The sequence below is a fragment of the Paramisgurnus dabryanus genome, chromosome 1, assembly GCF_030506205.2.
Source record: "Paramisgurnus dabryanus chromosome 1, PD_genome_1.1, whole genome shotgun sequence".
In the NCBI taxonomy this organism is placed as follows: domain Eukaryota; kingdom Metazoa; phylum Chordata; class Actinopteri; order Cypriniformes; family Cobitidae; genus Paramisgurnus; species Paramisgurnus dabryanus.
In genome coordinates, this window is record NC_133337.1 from 75,312,371 (window position 1) to 75,333,760 (window position 21,390).

Genomic DNA, 21,390 nt, shown 5'->3' on the forward strand with positions numbered 1-21,390 from the left:
ACTTCCTGTTTCTCTGATTTCGCCATAAATTTGTCCCCTCGCCATGGCAGAACAGATCGAGATATCAAAAATCCCTTCGCAATTTAACAAGTACAATGTCTCGACATCATGTTTACCACGTTTGGTGTCAATCCCATGAATCCACTAGGAGGAGTATTTAAAAGAACATCGGAGTCAACTGAAAGGCTTAAATATGCCTTTAATATGAAAGTAAAGTTTGACGCATTGCCATGGGAACAGCGTTCGAGATATCAAAAATCCCTTCACAATTTATCATCTACAATGTCTCGGCATCATGTACACCACTTCTGGAGTCAATCGCATGAATATTCTAGAAGGAGTATTTAAAAGAACATCGGCTTCAACTGAAAGACTTAAATATGCCTTTAAAATGAAAGTAAAGTTTGACGCATTGCCATGGGAACAGCGTTCGAGATATCAAAAATCCCTTCGCAATTTATCATCTACAATGTCTCGGCATCATTTTGACCACTTTTGGTGTCCATCGCATAAACATTCTAGGAGGAGTATTTAAAAGAACATTGCATGGAACTGTAAAAAAATCCACCTTTGTGACTGACACACTTCCTGGCGCCTGGTGGTGGCGCTATACCCAGAAGTCACAATAGGCACATCGATGCGATCGGAATCTTCAGACGAACAAACACCCCGCGTGTCATTACAATAAGACATTTTTTGCCCTAGATATTAGACACTTCCTGTTTCTCTGATTTCGCCACAACTTTGTCGCCTCGCCATGGCAGAACTGTTCGAGATATCAAAAATCCCTTCGCAAGTTAGCAAATCCAATGTCTCGACATCATTTTTACCACGTTTGGTGTCAATCGCATGAATCCCTTGGGAGGAGTATATAAAAGTTCAACGCATGCATTTTTAAACAATCCAAAATAGCCGACTTCCTGTTGGGCGGAGCTTAAATGTTAGAGGGCGAAAGTTGTTCGGGTCGATGAGATCCATAAGCGTACCAAGTCTCGTACATGTGCGTACATTTTTGCCCGATCTGTGCATCAATGTTTTTTTTTGCATTACAGGGGGCGCTACAGAGCCCCTGTGCCACGCCCGTGTTCCAGCCTTTGGATTTCTGCGATGACGGACGACTCTGACGTCTGTGCCAATTTTCAAGAGTTTTCGAGTATGTTAAGGCCCCCAAAATGTCCAAAAGTGTTAAAAAAAATAAAAATAAAAAATAAAAATATAGCTGCAAGCAGCAATGGCGGGCCCTCGCACGTTTTTTTACCGCTACATGATACGTCCGAGAAAACGATGCACGGTGGGCAAGGGCATCAAGTGGGTAAATATCAGTGGGCTATTTAATGTTGATATTGACCCATTTGGGGACTGTAGGTAAAAGAAACCCCACATTTTAGAAAAACGGGGGCGCTAGTGAGTGACTTAAGAGACACGCCTATATCTGACCTTTTAGTGCACACTTAAAAGCCGACAACTCTGATGTGTGTGCCAACTTTTAGGTTAATCTAAGCACGCCAAGAGCCCTAAATATGCCTGAAATAAAAGTAAGGTTTGGGGCGTTGCCATTGGAACAGCGTTTGAGATATCAAAAATCCCTTCGCAATTTTTCATCTACAATGTTTTGGCATCATGTTGACCACTTCTGGAGTCAATCGCATGAATATCCTAGAAGGAGTATTTAGAAGAACATCGGCGTCAACTGAAAGGCTTAAATATGCCTTTAAAATAAAAGTAAAGTTTGACGCGTTGCCATGGGAACAGCGTTTGAGATGTCCAAAATTCCTTCGCAATTTAGCGTCTACAATGTCTCAGCATCATGTGGACCACTTCTGGTGTGAATCACATTATTTCCCTAGATGGAGTATTTAAAAGAACATTGCATGCAACTGTCAGGCTAAAATAAGCCTTTAAAATGAAAGTAAAAAGTTTGACGCGTTGCCATGGGAACAGTGTTTGAGATATCAAAAATCCCTTCACTATTTATCATCTACAATGTCTCGGCATCATGTTGACCACTTCTGGTGTGAATCACATTATTTCCCTAGAAGGAGTATTTAAAAGAACATTGCATGCAACTGTCAGGATTAAATAAGCCTTTAAAATGAAAGTAAAATTTGACGCGTTGCTATGGCAACAGCGTTCGAGATATCAAAAATCCCTTCGCAATTTATCATCTGCAATGTCTCAGCATCATGTTGACCACTTTTGGTGTCAATCGCATGAAAATCCTAGGAGGAGTATTTAAAAGAACATCGGATGGAACTGTCAAAAAAATCCACCTTTGTGACTGACACACTTCCTGGCGCCTGGTGGTGGCGCTATACCCGAGACTCACAATAGGCACATCGTTGCGATCGGAATCTTCAGGCGAACAAACACCCCGCTTGGCATCACAATAAGAATTTTTTTGCCTTAGATATTAGACACTTCCTGTTTCTCTGAATTCGCCACAACTTTGTCGACTCGCCACGGCAGCACCGTTCGAGATATCAAAAATCCCTTCGCAATTTAGCAAGTACAATGTCTCGACATCACGTTCACCACGTTTGGTGTCAATCCCATGAATCCTCTAGGAGGAGTATTTAAAGGTTCACCACATGCATTTTTGAAACAATACAAAATAGCCGACTTCCTGTTGGGCGGAGCTAAAATGTTTGAGTGCGAAAGTTGTTTGGGTCGATGAGATCTATATGCATACCTACTCTCGTTAGTGAGTGACTTAAGAGACACGCCTATATCTGACCTTTTAGTGCACACTTAAAAGCCGACAACTCTGATGTGTGTGCCAACTTTTAGGTTAATCTAAGCACGCCAAGAGCCTTAAATATGCCTGAAATAAATGTAAAGTTTGGCGCGTTGGCATGGGAACAGCGTTCGAGATATCAAAAATCCCTTCGCAATTTATCATCTACTATGTCTCGGCATCATGTTGATCACTTCTGGTGTCAATACCATGAATATTCTAGAAGGAGTATTTAAAAGAACATCGTCGTCAACTGAAAGGCTTAAATATGCCTTTAAAATGAAAGTAAAGTTTGACGCGTTGCCATGGGAACAGCGTTCGAGATATCAAAAATCCCTTCGCAATTTATCATCTACAATGTCTCAGCATCATGTACACCACTTCTGGAGTCAATCGCATGAATATTCTAGAAGGAGTATTTAAAAGAACATCGACGTCAACTGAAAGGCTTAAATATGCCTTTAAAATGAAAGTAAAGTCTGACACGTTGCCATGGGAACAGCGTTCAAGATATCAAAAATCCCTTCGCAATTTATCATCTACAATGTCTCAGCATTATCTTGACCACTTCTGGAGTCAATCAAATTATTTACTCATGAGGAGTATTTAAAAGTTAACCCAATGCAGCTGTAAGGTTTAAATATGCCTTAAAAATGAAAGTACAGTTTGACAGGTTGCCATGGGAACAGCGTTTGAGATATCAAAAATCCCTTCGCAATTTATCATCTACAATGTCTTGGCATCATGTTGACCACTTCTCGTGTCAATTGCATGAAAATCCTAGGAGGAGTATTTAAAAGAACATCGCATGGAACTGTCAAAAAAATCCACCTTTGTGACTGACACACTTCCTGGCGCCTGGTGGTGGCGCTATACCCGGGAGTCACAATAGGCACATCGATGCGATCGGAATCTTCAGACGAACAAACACCCCGCGTGTCATCACAATAAGACATTTTTTGCCTTAGATATTAGACACTTCCTGTTTCTCTGAATTCGCCATAAATTTGTCGCCTCGCCATGGCAGAACCGTTCGAGATATCAAAAATCCCTTCGCAATTTAGCAAGTCCAATGTCTCGACATCATGTTCACCACGTTTGGTGTCAATCCCATGAATCCTCTAGGAGGAGTATTTAAAATTTCAATGCATGCATTTTTTAAACAATCCAAAATAGCCGACTTCCTGTTGGGCGGAGCTTAAATGTTAGAGGGCGAAAGTTGTTCGGGTCGATGAGATCTATATGCGTACCAACTCTCGTACATGTGCGTAAATTTTTGCCTGATCTGTGCATCAATGTTTTTTTTTGCATTACAGGGGGCGCTATAGAGCTCCCTTGCCACGCCCGAGTTCCAGCCTTTGGATTTCTGCGATGACGGACGACTCTGACGTCTGTGCCAATTTTCAAGAGTTTTCGAGTATGTTAAGGCCCCCAAAATGTCCAAAAGTGTTAAAAAAAATAAAAAATATAGCTGCAAGCAGCAATGGCGGGCCCTCGCACGTTTTTTTACCGCTACACGGTGCTTCCGAGAAACTGATGCACGGTGGGCAAGGGCATCAAGTGGGTAAATATCAGTGGGCTATTTAATGTTGTTACTGAGCCATTTGGGCACTGCAGGTATAAGAAACCCCACATTTTAGACAAACGTGGGCACTAGTGAGCCACTTAAGAGACACGCCTATGTCTGACCTGTTTGTGCACACTTAACAGCCGACAACTCTGATGTGTGTGCCAACTTTTAGGTTAATCTAAGCATGCCAAGAGCCCTAAATATGCCTGAAAAAAAGTAAAGTTTGGGGCGTTGCCATGGGAACAGCGTTCGAGATATAAAAAATCCCTTCACAATTTATCATCTACTATGCCTCAGCATCATGTTGACCACTTTTGGTGTCAATCGCATGAATATCCTAGGAGGAGTATTTAAAGGAACATCGGCGTCAACTGAAAGACTTAAATATGCCTTTAAAATGAAAGTAAAGTTTGCGGCGTTGCCATGGGAACAGCGTTCGAAATATAAAAAATCCCTTCGAAATGTATTATCTACAATGTCTCGGCATCAAGTTGACCACTTCTGGTGTTAATCGCATGAAAATCCTAGAAGGAGTATTTAAAGGAACATCGGCGTCAACTGAAAGGCTTAAATAAGCCGATGACGGACGACTCTGACGTCTGTGCCAATTTTCAAGAGTTTTCGAGTATGTTAAGGCACCCAAAAAGTCCAAAAGTGTTAAAAAAAATATAATAATAATAATTAAAGCTGCAAGCAGCGATGGAAGGGCCCTCGCACGCATGTGCACCGCCACCCTATGGCATTAGTTAAGCAGTGAACCAGGGGGATATGAATTAAAGTGGGTAAATATAGGTGGATATTCAAAGGACAAAAAATGTGCCAGACCGCCTGTGTGCAGCAGGTGGCGCTATGACTGTACCTGATTATTGTTATATTGACGTGTTCAGGCCGGGACCCTTATCAAACTTGTGAAGTCGGGAGCAGATTGGATAATGTATGCCCGAATTACAACAGCTTCCTGTTTCATGGCGAAATATTACACTTTGCCAGGCTGCCACGGACACGCCCTTCAACGAAAAGTCAAGATCTTCGCAATTTATAACGGCAAAGGACTTAACATCAGTCTGACCAAATATGATGATGATTTGATTAAATCTCTTAGAGCAGTAAATCACAGCGTGAAACATGGCATTTCCTGCTACCTCTAGGTGGCGCTATGACTGAAGCTGAATATTGGCATTAAAATGTATTCAGGTCAAGACCCTTATCAAACGTGTGAAGTGTGGGGCAGATTGGACATTGTATGCCTGAGATATAACAACTTCCTGTTTCTTGGCGAAAATGTTGAACTTTGTCAGGCCGCCACGGACACGCCCTCCAACGAAAAGTCAAAAGCTCCGCAATTTAGCATCGCAAAGGCCTTTAGATGAGACTGACCAAATATGATGTTGATCGGATTAAATCTCTAGGAGGAGTTCGTTAAAGTATGACGAAATGTCAAAAAATGAGAGAGAAAATTCAAAATGGCCGACTTCCTGTGGGGTTTAGAGCTTAGCTCCAAGAGACTTTTTTGAAGGTCTTGGGGTGATTGATGACCCTACCAAATTTCGTATCTGTACGTTTTTTGTAGTGGGGGGGCTGTTCTCTTGAAATTTTGCAGGTGGCGCTATCGAGCCATTTTTACACGCCCACTTCTGACACCTATACTACATGTAAATTTTCGCCACTTCTGACACGTGTGCAAATTTTCATAAGTTTTCGGGTATGTTTAGGCCCTCAAAAATGCGATCAATTTTGGAGAAGAAGAAGAAGAAAAAATATAGCTGCAAGCAGCAATGGCGGGCCCTCGCACGTTTTTTTACCGCTACACGGTGCGTCCGAGAAAACGATGCACGGTGGGCAAGGGCATCAAGTCGGTAAATATCAGTGGGCTATTTAATGTTGTTACTGAGCCATTTGGGGACTGTAGCTAAAAGAAAACCCATTATTTGGAAAAAAAGGGGCGATAGTCAGCCACTAAATAGACACGCCTTTATCTGACGTTTTTATCAACACTTAACAGCCGACAATTCTGATGTGTGTGCCAAATATAAAGTTCAACTAAGCACGCCAAGAGCCTTAAAGATGCCTGAAATAAAAGTAAAGTTTGCGGCGTTGCCATGGGAACAGCGTTCGAGATATCAAAAATCCCTTCGCAATTTATCATCTACAATGTCTCGGCATCATGATGACCGCTTTTGGTGTCAATCTCATGAATATTCTAGAAGGAGTATTTAAAAGAACATCGGCGTCAACTGAAAGGCTTAAATAAGCCTTTAAAATGAAAGTAAAGTTTGACGCATTGCCATGGGAACAGCGTTCGAGATATCAAAAATCCCTTTGCAATTTATCATCTACAATGTCTCGGCATCATGTTGACCACTTTTGGTGTCAATTGCATGAATATCCTAGAAGGAGTATTTAAAGGAACATCGGCGTCAACTGAAAGGCTTAAATATGACTTTAAATTGAAAGTAAACTTTGACGCGTTGCCATGGGAACAGCGTTTGAGATATCAAAAATCCCTTCGCAATTTATCATCTACAATGTCTCGGCATCATATTTACCACTTTTGGTGTCAATTGCATGATTTTTCTAGAAGGAGTATTTAAAAGAGCATAGCATGGAATTGGCAAAAAAAATCCAGCTTTGTGACTGACACACTTCCTGGCGCCTGGTGGTGGCGCTATACCCGGGAGTCACAATAGGCACATCGATGCGTTCGGAATCTTCAGACGAACAAACACCCTGCATGGCATCACAATAAGATATTTTTTGCCTTAGAAATTAGACACTTCCTGTTTCTCTAAATTCGCCATAAATTCGTCGCCTCGCCATGGCAGAACCATTCGAGATATCAAAAATCCCTTCGCAATTTAGCAAGTACAATGTCTCGACATCATGATCACCACGTTTGGTGTCAATCCCATGAATCCACTAGGAGGAGTATTTAAAAGTTCAACAAATGCATTTTTTAAACAATCCAAAATAGCCGACTTCCTGTTGGGCGGAGCTTAAATGTTAGAGGGCGAAAGTTGTTTGGGTCGATGAGATCTATATGGGTACCAACTCTCGTACATGTGCGTACATGTTTGCCCGATCTGTGCAACAATGTTTGTTTTTGCATTACAGGGGGCGCTACACAGCCCCCCTGCCACTCCAGACTTCCAGCCTTTGCCAGATCCTAATGGCCGACGACTCTGAAGTTTTTGAGTATGTTAAGGCACCCAAAATGCCCCAAAATGTAAAAAAAAAAATGTAAAAATTTTTTTTTTAATACATTCGAGGAAAAACAATAGGGCTTCGCACCTTTCGGTGATGTCTCGGCATCATGTTGACCACGTTTGGTGTCAATCACATGAATCCTATAGGAGTATTTAAAAGTTTACCGCATACAACAGTCAACATATCCCCTCTATGACCCACTAACTTCCTGGTGCCTGCTGGTGGCCCTATGCCCAAGACTCACAATAGGCACATCGATGCGATCGAAATCCTTTGCTGAACATACACACCGCGTCTCATCACAATAAGATACTTTTTGCCTTAGATATAAAACGCTTCCTGTTTCTGTGATTTCGGCATAAATGTGTCATGTCGCCATGGCAACAGCGTTCGAGATATCAAAAATCCATTCGCAATTTAGCATCTCCAATGTCTCCACATCATGTTTACCACGTTTGGTGTCAAATTGCATAAATCCTCTAGAAGGAGCATCCAAATGTCCAAAAATCTGCATTAAATCTGTCCCTGTTGGGCAGAGCTAATGATGGTAAATTTGAAAGTTGTTTGTTTTGATTAGAGAAATGCACTTACCACATTTCAGGATTTTAGGTAAAAGCATGTGCACACTTAAGACGAAAGGGGGCGCTAGAGAGCCACTATAGATCCACGCCCATGTCTGAGCTTTATCCCACGCTTAAGGAATGAGAACGCTTAGGTGTGTTGTCAGTCGTGTATTGTTTGTGTAATTTAAGCTCACCAAGAGCCTTTAATATGGCTAAAAATAAATGTTAAGTTTGACGCGTTGCCATGGGAACAGCGTTCGAGAAATCAAAAATCCCTTCGCAATTTAGCGTCTACAATGTCTTGGCATCATGGACACAACATTTGGTGTTAATCGCATGAATCCTCTAGAACAGGGGTCCCCAACCTTTTTTGCACCGCGGACCGGTTTCAGCTTTAAAAAATTTTTGGTGGTTGAGGTTCGGGGTGGGGGTGTGTGTGGCGCCGAGTTGCTGTTCAAACAAAGTGCTGAAAATACTCCTCTGCAATAGTGTTGCTTTCGTCAACGAAAAGTATGACGAAATATCCTCGTCAACGAACCTTTATCACGTGACGAAAACGAGACTAGACGCAACGTAAATGCTGGTCATGTGACGAAAACTATAATAAAATGTATAATACAATATTGTTGACGAATAAAAACGAGACTAAAAGTGGTTTACTAAATAAAAACTATGCTAAAATGTGTCTTCATTTTCGTTGACCAAAACGAGACGAGACGAAATGTTATAACGTTATTTCGTCTAGCCATCTCCTGGCACCCCGCCACCTGACTGCAAATTATCATGTGTGTTCAATGGCGCTCTGCAAATCGATCCGCAAAAATACGTAAACGTACCACGAGAGCGATTAGAAAGCATGCAGATCAGTCTGTTCTCGCGATGCTTTGATATCATACGCAATCCGTTTGCGCAGTAACACGCGACACGTCACGTTTGATGGCCAGCTGCGCCCGCGAATACACTGCCGCATCAAGTCTTCAAATGGAAACGAAAAGTCCAAAATGAAACCCGTGCGTCGTTTTCAGGTGAGTTCACAAGCCTGTTAATATGTATAGCGTTGACTGCTGGCACCGCGAACTCATCTGTGTGATTTAACCCTTGTGTGGTGTTCGGGTCTGTGGGACCCGTTTTCAATGTTTACTGAAAGAAAAATTATGCAATTAATGGTTGTTTCAACCTCAGATTCATTGGCCTTGGCTCATTTTCTATGGAGAACATAAAAATAAACAACTTTATATTTACTGTACACTGTGTACCCCCCCTACACATTTATATTACATATGTGGTGTTCGGGTCCACTGGACCCGGAATAATAAGAGTGTAAAAATTTAATGTGCTATGTAACTTTACTCTGTTTTTCTCCTATCAGGGACTCCTGGGAGTGCATTAGTGTGTTTGTATTTATGTCTGTACGTATGTGATGGATGCATGTCAGAGTTTTGTCCTTCTGCTCTTGCTGTAATGCCGCAAGCATACAACATGTTATATATCATGCATGAACATTTGTCTGTACCCACTGTCCCAGACACTTTACCTTTTGTCTCCTTACAAAAAAAATCCATAATTTTATTGTAGTAAAATTATGGTTATTTGGTATATTGGTTACCATTGTAAAACCATGGGTTTACCACAAAACCTATGGTGTGTGTGTGTGTGTGTGTGTTTGTACCTGGTATTTATCACATTGTGGGGACCAAATGTCAGCTGTGTGCATGAGTGTGTGAGAGAGAGTGAATAATAGAGAAAGTAAAATATTATCCATATATTGTGGCCAATAGCAACACATTGTACTGCAATGTGTGTGATCCATAGATGGACACAGTATGTGTGTATAAAATGCAAGAAATGCATACACAACACAGCTACACATTATAAATCTGCTTCTTATGTGCTGTGTAGGCTGGCATGAACAGGTTATGTGTTCAGTGTGGATGATGTCTTATGATACCGCATCTGTTCAGTTGGGGCCCGTGCTGTGTAGACGGACACAAATGTGTACAATTTCAAAAAGTTCAAAGAATTAAACATCAACAGTGATGACAAACTTTGTTTCATTTATACTTATTTAAGATAAACATGTTTTCCCCCCAATATCTGGATCAGAATAGAGTTTTCTTCTTTTGTTTCCTATTACCACAAAAACGAATGGCACTTTAGTTTATAAATAGTCCTCTACCAGTGGTAAATGACAAATATTAACCATAAATTCTGTCTATGTTACTTGCAATAAGGCTAAAGTAAACATCTGTAAACAATTATTACATAAATTTGTATGACTGCATTGATTTAAGATACTTATAATGCTCTGGGTCCACCAGACCCACAAACATTGTCTTAGTAACAAAAATATGAACACCACACAAGGGTTAAATAATATAACAATGTACCAGTTTGCATCTTCAATCGTTTAAATGACATGTGCTGCGTTGTGTTTTGAAGCATGGTAAATATATATATGCTAAAGACGTTGTTTTATAACTTATATGCTAACAACAAGGGTCTGTGTCCTTGTTTATTATTTGAATGAACTAAACTTGCTTAACGGAATGCTTGAGTGTTAAATCAATCAAACAGCTGTATTATTAAGAACATAACCATACATACAAACTTTTGCTTTTGTTACTAGACATCTGATGTTTCTTTAAAGCTGGCTTTTAATTTACTTACAAGAAAGATATTTAGTAATTCTCCGAAATTGCTTGGATTTATACTGACACGTAAAATTAGCTTTGTCACATTATAGTGCCATTAGCTACACAAATACAGATATACTATATTGCATATTTGTATAATTGTAGTTTGTGTTGCTGTCAAAATACAATTATAAATGATAACAATAGCATTTTAATAGAGTGCTATTCTCACACATAGCCTACTATAGTTGTAATTTTGTTGTTGTTTTTTAACTAAAGGTGGCACCACCGTAAAAGTCAGCTTATGGCACCCATCTGACCAGCAGTGGCCCTGTGTGTGTGTTTCTGCTTAGACTACTCTGTTTGTAGACTTTAATGTAGACTCTTTACCTACAGTCAAGTCACTCACTCAGAGGTTAAATAAAATTAAGTAAAATATATATCTTCAAATCAAGTAAATTCCAATCAAAGCATCTTCCATGTCTGAAAGGGATGTATTCTTATATCTATAAGGTATAATATAACAAGATAACTTTTTTTAATGGGTTTGGCTAAAAGAAAATTTTGGTTTTGTCTATACTACTGCTAGGTACTTATACTATATTGACTGGGTCTGGGTTAAATAGAATTGCATTACTAAAAAGAGACTAAAATACAATTTTCATTGACTAAAACTAGACAAAAATAGTCAAGGATAATTCTGACTAAAATAAGACTAAAATGCCCAGACTTTTAGTCGACTAAAACTTGACTAGACTAAAAAGAGTATGAACTGACTAAAACTAATAAAAACTAAAATGTCAGCTTGACACAAAGACTAGACTAAAACTAAAATTAAAACAGGCCGCCAAAAACAACACTACTCTGCAAAATGTATATCGTTTTAAACGGAAGAAAGATCAAACAACCATGCATTGGGAAAATTAATAATTGCTTTATTTATAGTATATTGTATATAGAGTTGTAAAACCATATTTTGAAGAATAGTTTTTTTTTTTACTTTCATTGTTTCAGTTTGCCTGCCCATTTAGTCTTAACAATTAACAGTAAACGAACTTGGCTTGCTTCTCGAAGGCAGCTCGAATCTTGGTCGGGCTCGAGCCTCAAATTCAAGTAACAGAACAGAAGAAAAATGCAGTGAAGGAGGAGATATGCCAGAAGAATTGCGGCTGGGCGCGGAGGCACGGAGACTCCCTTTTATCATGCTTTTAATGATGATTGACACAAGACAGTTTAGGTTTCTTTTAAACCTACATTAAAAGTGTAGCCGTTAAAATATTATTACTACAGTAAAATAATTCTGTTGTTTTACAGAAGAATAAAATAATTACTTTTCAATCATTTGCGATGTCACACAGTTGAACGTCTCCGCGTATTTACATGATTTGCGACATACATTTGCAAATGATTCATAAAGTCATACCTCTGCAATTCTTTGATCGATTGTGTTTTAGCTCAAACTCTGACAGCAATGTGATCACTGCTGCGCTGGTAAAGATAAAGAGAGACCACGAAAGAGAGAAATTGCGGCTCTGTACAAAGGTGGAAATGATTTATATTATTTCAAGTATGCTCTAAAAGTACAAAATACCCGATTAAGCTATTACGTAGCTATTATAAAAAAAAATTTCTGGACGTTCTTGCGACCCGGTGGCTACTTGTCCACGACCCGGTGGTTGGGGACCTCTGCTCTAGAAGGCGCATTTAAAAGTTCACAGCATGTAACTGTCAGCCTTAAATATGCCGGAAAATGAAAGCAAAGTTTGACACGTTGCCACGGGAACAGCATTCGAGATATCAAAAATCGCTTTGTAATTTAGCATCTACAAATGTCTCCGCATCATGTTGACCACTTCTGGTGTCAATTGTATTAATTCCCTAGGAGAAGTAGTTTAAAAGTTTACCACATGCAACTGTAAGGCTTAAATATGCCTTAAAATTACTGTAAAGTTTGACACGTTGCCATGGGAACAGCGTTCAAAATATCAAAAATCCCTTCACAATTTAGTATCTAAAATGTCCCGGCTTCATGTTTACAATGTTTGGTGTCAATCGCATGAATCCCATAGGATGACAATAGGGCTTCGTATCTTTCGGTGCAGGCCATTCTGGCTTGCTCCTGGGTGCTCGGGCCCTAATAAATAAATAAAATTCTAATTATAATATATATATATATAAACTGTGATAGATAGATAGATAGATAGATAGATAGATAGATAGATAGATAGATAGATAGATAGATAGATAGATAGATAGATAGATAGATATAGATAGATATAGATATATAGATATAGATATATAGATATAGATATATAGAGATTTAGATATAGATATATATTTATATACATGTTTACAATGATTATGCAATATTGGATTTGTCCCAAACTTCACATGATTGATAAGAGTCCTGGACTGAACACATCTACATGCCAATAGTCACTTATGGTTATAGTGCCACCAGCTGGCAACAGGAAGTGACATGTTTTACACCAATTACGCCTTGTCTGATTTGTTCCAAACTTAAATCATAATAAAAGTCCTGTACCGAACAAATCTTCATGTCAATAGTCACTTATAGTTATAGCTCCACCATCTGGCAACAGGAAGTGACATGTTTTACACTGATTACGTAATGTCTGATTTTTCCCAAACTTCACATGATCCATAAGAGTCTTGACCTAAACGCACATACATGCCAGTATTCACATATAGTCACAGTGCCACCAGCTGGCAACCGGAAGTGACGTTTTTTACTGATTATTATATTATTATTATTAGATTATTATATTATTATATATTATATACTGATTAAATAAGTGCATGCACTGCTCCCAAAACAAACTTGATGTGTTTTTGGTGTTTGTTGTAATATGGCACTTGGTGTATTTCAAATATGTTTGTTAAGTAAGTGTCTCCTCATGAACAGAATGCCCCCCCACCCTGACTGTTCTGGCCACAGTTCTGGCAATGAGAACCAGAAAAAACGGTAACTTAATTAACTTTAATAACTTAATTTACATGTGAATAGTGACATCACCCCCTTCAGAGCTGTAGTCTTCCATGTAAATGCATTACGCTGCTAAACTATAGTGATTTAAACTACTTTGAATGTTATCCTAAAGGTGACCAAAAATGTTAAACTGTATTTACTTCATCATAGCTGAATTATTAGAGCTCTGTGGTAATGACATATCATGAGGCTCAAACAGTAATGTTTCCTCATTCTTATGTAAACCTTGTGCAAAAGTCCACTGAAAAATAGGCCAATCTCAATTAATCGACCGACACCGAACACTAAAATATTAGTGATACCCATCCTTAGCTAATAGTATATAATTTCCACCTCTGTGTAAATTACCTGTACGAGTGATGTGTCGATGGGCTGTTAGATGAGTAACCAAACTCCATTGTGTAGTGTGACCTCACAGTGGCAGGTGACGGAGGAGGATTGAGAATCTGAAACAACACGGACGGACACAAAAACACATTAATGAAAGTTAAAAAACAAAGTTCTCAAAAAAGTGAAACTAGTAAAATTTCTTTATGTTTAAAATGTCTTTGGCTGACACAGCAGTGAGATCTTAAAACATCAGAACAAATTAGGTTTTTTTTGACTCACAGAAGGCATGTAAGGGCCTTTGGTGCTGGATGAGCTGCTGGATGAGGCACCAGTCACGTGAGCACGATCGTACGGGGGGCCGCTGCTGCCACCGCCCATGATGCTCAGTGAGCCAATGACAGATTTACCCCGAGACATACCTGAGACAAACATACAAACGCACTGAAATCACTGCGGTCATCATCAGCACGTATCAAGTGTTTTTATTAATGAGTCACCTGGCAGAGATCCTGTCGGCGAGTTAGGGTGAGGGACATATCCCAATGGAACTGACGAGGGTCCGTGGACCACAAAGTCATTGGTCATCGTCTCGCCGTCATCCTTCATCTGAGGACACAGAATGCGCTGACACACAAAGTAAACGGCACCGACCACGAACAAGACCATGACGACGCCCACGATTGAGCCAATGGTATTTGTTGGAGGAAAAGATGGTTCTTCTGTGGCATCTTAGAACAAAAAACAAACGCTGATGAACGATCAAGGACAAACTCTTTCTTTGGAACAACATGCAATGAGGAATCACAAACAATCAGGGCCCGTATTCACAAAAAATTTGATCTTATCACTAATGGGGCGTACACACCAAATGCGAGGCATCACGTTACTCGCTCTAGATTTAACTTTGTGTCATGCTAATTTTTCCCTCGAGTTAAATATTTTACATTTTCATGTTATCGCTTTTTTCGGATATCGCTTGTTTTCACGGCAATTCTGCTGCCCATTTGCATCTCCCCGCGCGAGGGTGCTTCGGATTGCGCCTTTGCATTGATTTGAAAAAATTACCTTTTTTAAAATAAAGATTGTAAAATGTAAGTAAATGTTTTAACAGCCTCTTACATCTCTGCATTTCATAAACAATCATCTGGTATGCCTACAGTCTTCACATCGGTTGGGTGTCGGCGTTTTGCACGTTGTAACATTTGTCTGTTATAGGACAACTGACAAAAGAGCAGACACTGATTAGCTACTTGCTCTACGTTTATTTAAAACTAACAGCAAGACAATTAGCAGTGAATGTGCTTTCACCGTTATAGGGAATGTGAAGGTACGTCACGCAGTGTTGCATTATGGGATGGGGGCGTCATGTTTAGAGGCACCGCCGACCGCTATGTCATTTCAATGTGCGTGTGTTAAGCTAAAACTAGGCCAAATTGAAGAAGAACGGAAGAAATCGAGAAGTTGAAAGAAAACGAGAAGGAACCCTATCGAAACTATATGCTACTGCCAAAAAACTTTATTTGGACAAACTGTCCGAGATAAACAACATAGATCCATATGATTTAGCAGCCCAAGACTGGATTACAGATTCAGACGCACTACCTCCGCTCACATATCTGTTCAATTACCTTGTTTTTGGATTGAGTGCATCCACTTCGAATTTAAGAGCTATAAATCCCTTCAAGCACATAGTAAGATCACACTTCTTCTTTTGGAGTTTTATGACGGTTGGCAAACCAGCTAAAAGAAATTTGCCATTTACTGACAATGTATTAATACCTACGTATCTTAATGATCCTATTAAAAAAATTCTCTGTTGTATTCGGTGCAATGATTCAACACATATGTTCATGACATGGCACTTCTGTTTTGGCTAAGTTATTAAAACAAACAAAATGCTAAATATTTAGCGAACGTTGTTATTTTAAAGAGCCACAAGCAGTGGGTTTGAGCAGATGCATTTAATAAAAAAACATTTGTTATAATCGTCAAAATTGTCTAAAGATTTATTTTTATAACTCATGTGGTTATGTTGATCAGAAATGAATTAATTAATGAATAATTTACATTTACAAGTTAGTTTGACAGTGTTCGCATTAAAACAAGACAATTTAGTGGTTCTTCTTTTATTAATCACAAATGACTGAATAACTAAAAATGCAGCGAACACACTCTCGCTGATGCAGGGATTTTTTGAAAAGAAAAAGTTTTTCTCCTGATTGCAGCAGGCAAACCACGTGATCCGGTGTTTTATTGGAGCTGAAAAAACATATTCTGTTGTTCAGTTTCCTCCCTGAACGATCGTGTGACCTGCTATGGCAGTTCTTGATCGAGCAGTAGTTTGACAGTGTTCGCATTAAAACAAGACAATTTAGTGGTTCTTCATTTATTAATCACAAATGACTGAATAACTAAAAATGCAGCGAACACACTCTCGCTGATGCAGGGATTTTTTGAAAAGAAAAAGGTTTTCTCCTGATTGCAGCAGGCAAACCACGTGATCCGGCGTTTTTTGGAGCTGAAAAAACATTCTGTTGTTCAGTTTCCTCCCTGAACGACCGTGTGACCTGCTATGGCAGTTCTTGATCGAGCAGTACTGACCAAACATATCGAAGTTTATTAAAATCTCGACAGAAAATCCAAACACAACCTCCAACACACAAACTCAAATACAGTGGGATAGGATGCGATCCTGCAAATATGGCGGATTACCCATAATGCAACACGGCGTGACGACGGCTGTGTCCCAATTCAAAGGCTGCGACCTTCATAGGACGTATTTTAAGACAGATTGCGTCAGAGCAGTGCGACTTGAGGCTGGTAAGGCCGTCACAATTCAAAGGATGCTTAGAATGAAGTCTCAAAATGCGTTCTTATTTCTCTGCGCTGTTAAGGATAGAACGAATGGATCCTTACCAGCCGAGGCTATCCCAAGATTCATTGCGCGCCTGCAACGGCTGCATATAATGGCTGGATATTCTAAAATAAACAATTAAAACCTTTATTAAATAAAAGTGTGTATTATCAAAAAAAAATCTTATGACTGTTTTAGTATTATAAGTTACATATTATTGTGTTAATATGTTTTGTGTTAATATTATTCTTTTTATGATGTGTATATTTCTAAGGTTGATTAATTTAATATAGCCTAATGTTGAATAGTTTAATCTACATCAACGAGTCATATTTTCTAAAATACATTTATTCTGATTATTATTTTTCTGATTGCATATTTATTTTAATAAGTCAGAAACGTTTCCGCTGTGTCCGGCTGACAGGTGATCAGGTGGGCGCGTGCAGCAGATGACGCCAATTATGGGTTGTCCAAAGGTTAGACTGTCTCATTTCAGTTCTCTTAGCGAACTTCTGAGGCTTCCACCTCGAAAGACCGAGTGCTCATCTTTAAGGTGCCATGCTCAGGGGCACTGCTAAGGATTTTGGGCCCCATGAAAAGAATCTTTACAGGGCCCCCAAAACAGCTGAGACTTTTTTCATATTAATTTACATAAAATCATGCGCTTTTATGGTATTTTGACTACCAATGGGGTAAGAAAATTTTACTTGAATTAAGTGTTTAAGAAAAAGGAAATCTTATTTCACAATTTTTTTCACCACATTGGCAGATAATTTTGTTTGTTTTGAGGACAATTTCACTTAAATTGTATATTAATTAGTCTTAAAACTAGACTCATTTACTTAGGTCATTTTGCTCATGAAGAAAAAAGCATCTTAATTGAAGAATTTTTAGATTTTTCTACTGAAAACAAGACAAAAATACTTAGTAAGAAAGTCATTTTTTGCAGTGTTAAACGTTTAACTAAAACTGGGTATTGTTCTTTTTTCGAAGGTTTTTCTTGACCTAACATGGGGAGAACATTAAGTTCCTTTATCATGCACTTTTTACACTAGAACGGCCACCAGCAGTCATTTTAACTGCAACATTTAAACTTATGCATTGCAAAAAATGATTTTCAAGAAAAGAAATTAGTATTTTTTTCTTGTTTTTAGTAAAAATATCTAAAAATTCTTAAATTAAGATGCTTTTTCTTGATGAGCAAAACGACCCAGACCTAGTTTTTAGACCAAAAATATTACATTTAAGGGATTTTGTGAAAAAAAAACAGCCAAAAATCTGCTAATGGGGTAAGCAAATTTAGTGTTTAAGAAAAATTTTCAAGATTTTTTTGCTTACCCCATTTGCAGATTTTTTGCTTGTTTTATGCACAATCACTTAAATTTAATATTTTTGGTCTAAAAACTAGATTAATTTTCTTGGGTCGTTTTGCTCATCATGAAAAAGCATCTTTATTTAAGAAATTTTAAATATTTTTACTGAAAACAAGATAAAACTACTAAGAATTTTTCTTGAAAATCATTTTTTGCAATGCATAAGTTTAAATGTTGCAGTTAAAATGACTGCTGGTGGCCGTTCTAGTGTAAAAAGTGCATGATAAAGGAACTTAATGTTCTCCCCATGTTAGGTCAAGAAAAACCTTCGAAAAAAGAACAATACCCAGTTTTAGTTAAACGTTTAACACTGCAAAAAATGACTTTCTTACTAAGTATTTTTGTGTGTGCAGTGTGGCAATTATCTTTAACATTAAAACGAACAAGGCGTCATTTTGAGCGTTTTGAAATTTGCATAGTCAATAACTGTCTAAATAAATCATAAAGCCTTGCTGCTCCCTGACTTTTCCTAAAACTACATGAATTTTCATTAAAACTAGTTTAAATTTTTATTGTGTGAATAAAAACAGAAATAGAATAATTTCTATCTATAACGTCCACAGGCAGTCATTTTGCGCTGTTTAAATTGAGTTTTGCCAAGTTGATATTCTGCCGGCGCTATAAGTAAAGTCAAGCTGTGTTGCCTGGATTATACAATTTGGGCGGACTGAACCATTTTATGATAATTGAGAGGGGGGGAAGGGGCCCACGGACATTTGTGATTCCTAAACAAATAAAAAAAAATGATACCAGGAAACAGCAAATAGAATAATTAAAAGTATATAATTATTACTATTAAATATTTTTAGCACCACAATTTTGGGGGCTTCTCTGGGCCCCCTCTTACTCGTGGGCCCAGAGAATCATCATTGTTTACCCCCCCTTTACAGCGCCCCTGCCCATGCTTATAAGGTCGCAGCCCTTGAAATGGGACACAACTTACAACTCCACATTCCCTATAACCCAACGACCCCCTTCTTTAAACTAGAAAGCATCTCCCTCTAACCCGTCATTTAAAACAAATGACCCTTCGCAGGATGCTTGATTGACAGGTGATCTGACCAATAATACTTCTTCGCCATTCAAAGCAGTGAGGAAAGTTAGTAGATTACATTGGAGGATTTGAATCTTGAAAAGCGGAGTGTACTGATGCCTTTCCGCGTTTAAAACAACATTCCTCCTTATGATCATTCATGTTTATATATGCTATAAATTAACTAGAAGGAAGAGATTAATTGAAAGGCGAGTCTTTGTTTAATATGTTTAATTTCAAAAGTAACCTGGTCTGTCCTGACTCAGCGCGTTGTCAGTGTCTTCTCTGCTCCGCAATGTATTTTTCACTGTGTGAGAACATGGTGGGTCGTGAGACCGGCATATCTTGTTGGATATAGCGACAGTAACTAAGGGGGTCGGGTCTTTGCGAACGGTCAATTGACCTGAAATATTCTCATTGTTCATGAGTTAACTGCACTGCACATCCGACTTATGCTGTCTTCTAAAGAATCAAATACAGTTGGAAACGACATAGACCATTAATAACACAGACTGTTAACAATTGTTTTTAATCAGTATTTAAACATTCTCTATGATAATAAATGTTTTAAAAAATATATTTTAATAACACGATTTTGGTGGTTATAGAGTTCGAATGACTGTGTTCAACTATAACCGTCGGTCTCACGGTTAATAACCGTCACATCCCTAATAAGCAGACCTTTATTAAACCGACTAGAATAATCATAGATGATAGTAACCATGCAAACATTAAAGATAACCAAACTGAATACAAGAACAGGTGTTACTTGTCTAACTTTTACATGAAAAGAAGGCAACAGCCATTTTAATATTGGTTGTGATTTGGTGACTTATGACAGTGGTTCTCAAACTTTTCCGCTTGCAGCCCCCATGTGTACGATGCATCCCTTCATGACCCTGCATGGTAGGGGTCGACCAATTATTGACCTGGTTGATAATTGACTTCAATATCACACATTTTCATCTTTATCTAAATCAACCATTCTAAAAGCCAAAATGCTGATAAAGTGTATCATTCATCAGACTATCAAAGGAAAGGCAGCATCAGACAATAAATCAAAATCCACTACACTGAAGTTTCAAAACACCTCAATATAATCAGGGCCTGAATTTCGGCACAGCTTTCGCAGGATTAATGCATTATTAGCATATAAACTGAATCCAATTCACATCGATAGTATACAATGATTTCGCTCTGCAAGCGAACTGGACACTGCAATACAAGACTTTAGCACAAGTTTTAGGCAGTTGACAAAGCTGGCATTTGCACGTCATTAAGTCAAATACAAGCTATTTTAAAGCATAAAGAACTTGAGCACTTTTGTCTTCAGTCAGTGCTTTCAGGCACACGCACACAGCCGCCTCTCAAGCTGCTCGCAACAAGTGACAGACTGAGTTATTTTTCATGACTTATTTATTACACATAAAAGTTCAGATACACAAACAGGTATGCTTGGCGACATACAGTCTTGTTCAAAATAATAGCAGTACAATGTGACTAACCAGAATAATCAAGGTTTTTAGTATATTTTTTAATTACTACGTGGCAAACAAGTTACCAGTAGGTTCAGTAGATTCTCAGAAAACAAACAAGACCCAGCATTCATGATATGCACGCTCTTAAGGCTGTGCAATTGGGCAATTAGTTGAAAGGGGTGTGTTCAAAAAAATAGCAGTGTCTACCTTTGACTGTACAAACTCAAAACTATTTTGTACAAAAAAAAAAATTTCTGGGATTTAGCAATCCTGTGAATCACTAAACTAATATTTAGTTGTATGACCACAGGTTTTTAAAACTGCTTGACATCTGTGTGGCATGGAGTCAACCAACTTGTGGCACCTCTCAGCTGTTATTCCACTCCATGATTCTTTAACAATTCATTCACATTTCTTGGTTTTGCTTCAGAAACAGCATTTTTGATATCACCCCACAAGTTCTCAATTGGATTAAGGTCTGGAGATTGGGCTGGCCACTCCATAACATTAATTTTTTTGGTTTGGAACCAAGACTTTGCCCGTTTCAAGGGCATGTCCTATTCAGCATAGGGCAACATGACCTCTTCAAGTATTTTAACATATGCAAA

The 21,390-nt window shown here is 38.6% G+C and overlaps 1 protein-coding gene across 5 annotated transcripts in view; it reads right to left on the reverse strand.

Moving 5' to 3' along the window:
* lrp6 (low density lipoprotein receptor-related protein 6) overlaps nucleotides 1-21,390 on the reverse strand; it is a 275,397-nt gene that overhangs the window by 43,553 nt on the left and 210,454 nt on the right. For 4 of the 5 annotated variants that reach the window (XM_065253367.2, XM_065253369.2, XM_073815902.1 and 1 more), the window contains 3 exons: nucleotides 14,542-14,772; nucleotides 14,324-14,463; nucleotides 14,063-14,160 (listed from right to left, as the gene is read on the reverse strand). In XM_065253367.2, the coding sequence (XP_065109439.1) occupies nucleotides 14,063-14,160; nucleotides 14,324-14,463; nucleotides 14,542-14,772 (469 nt within the window). Of the gene's footprint in view, nucleotides 1-7,073; nucleotides 12,839-14,062; nucleotides 14,161-14,323; nucleotides 14,464-14,541; nucleotides 14,773-21,390 lie in introns of those variants that run through there. The other variant, XM_065253370.2, reaches the window with a different exon arrangement.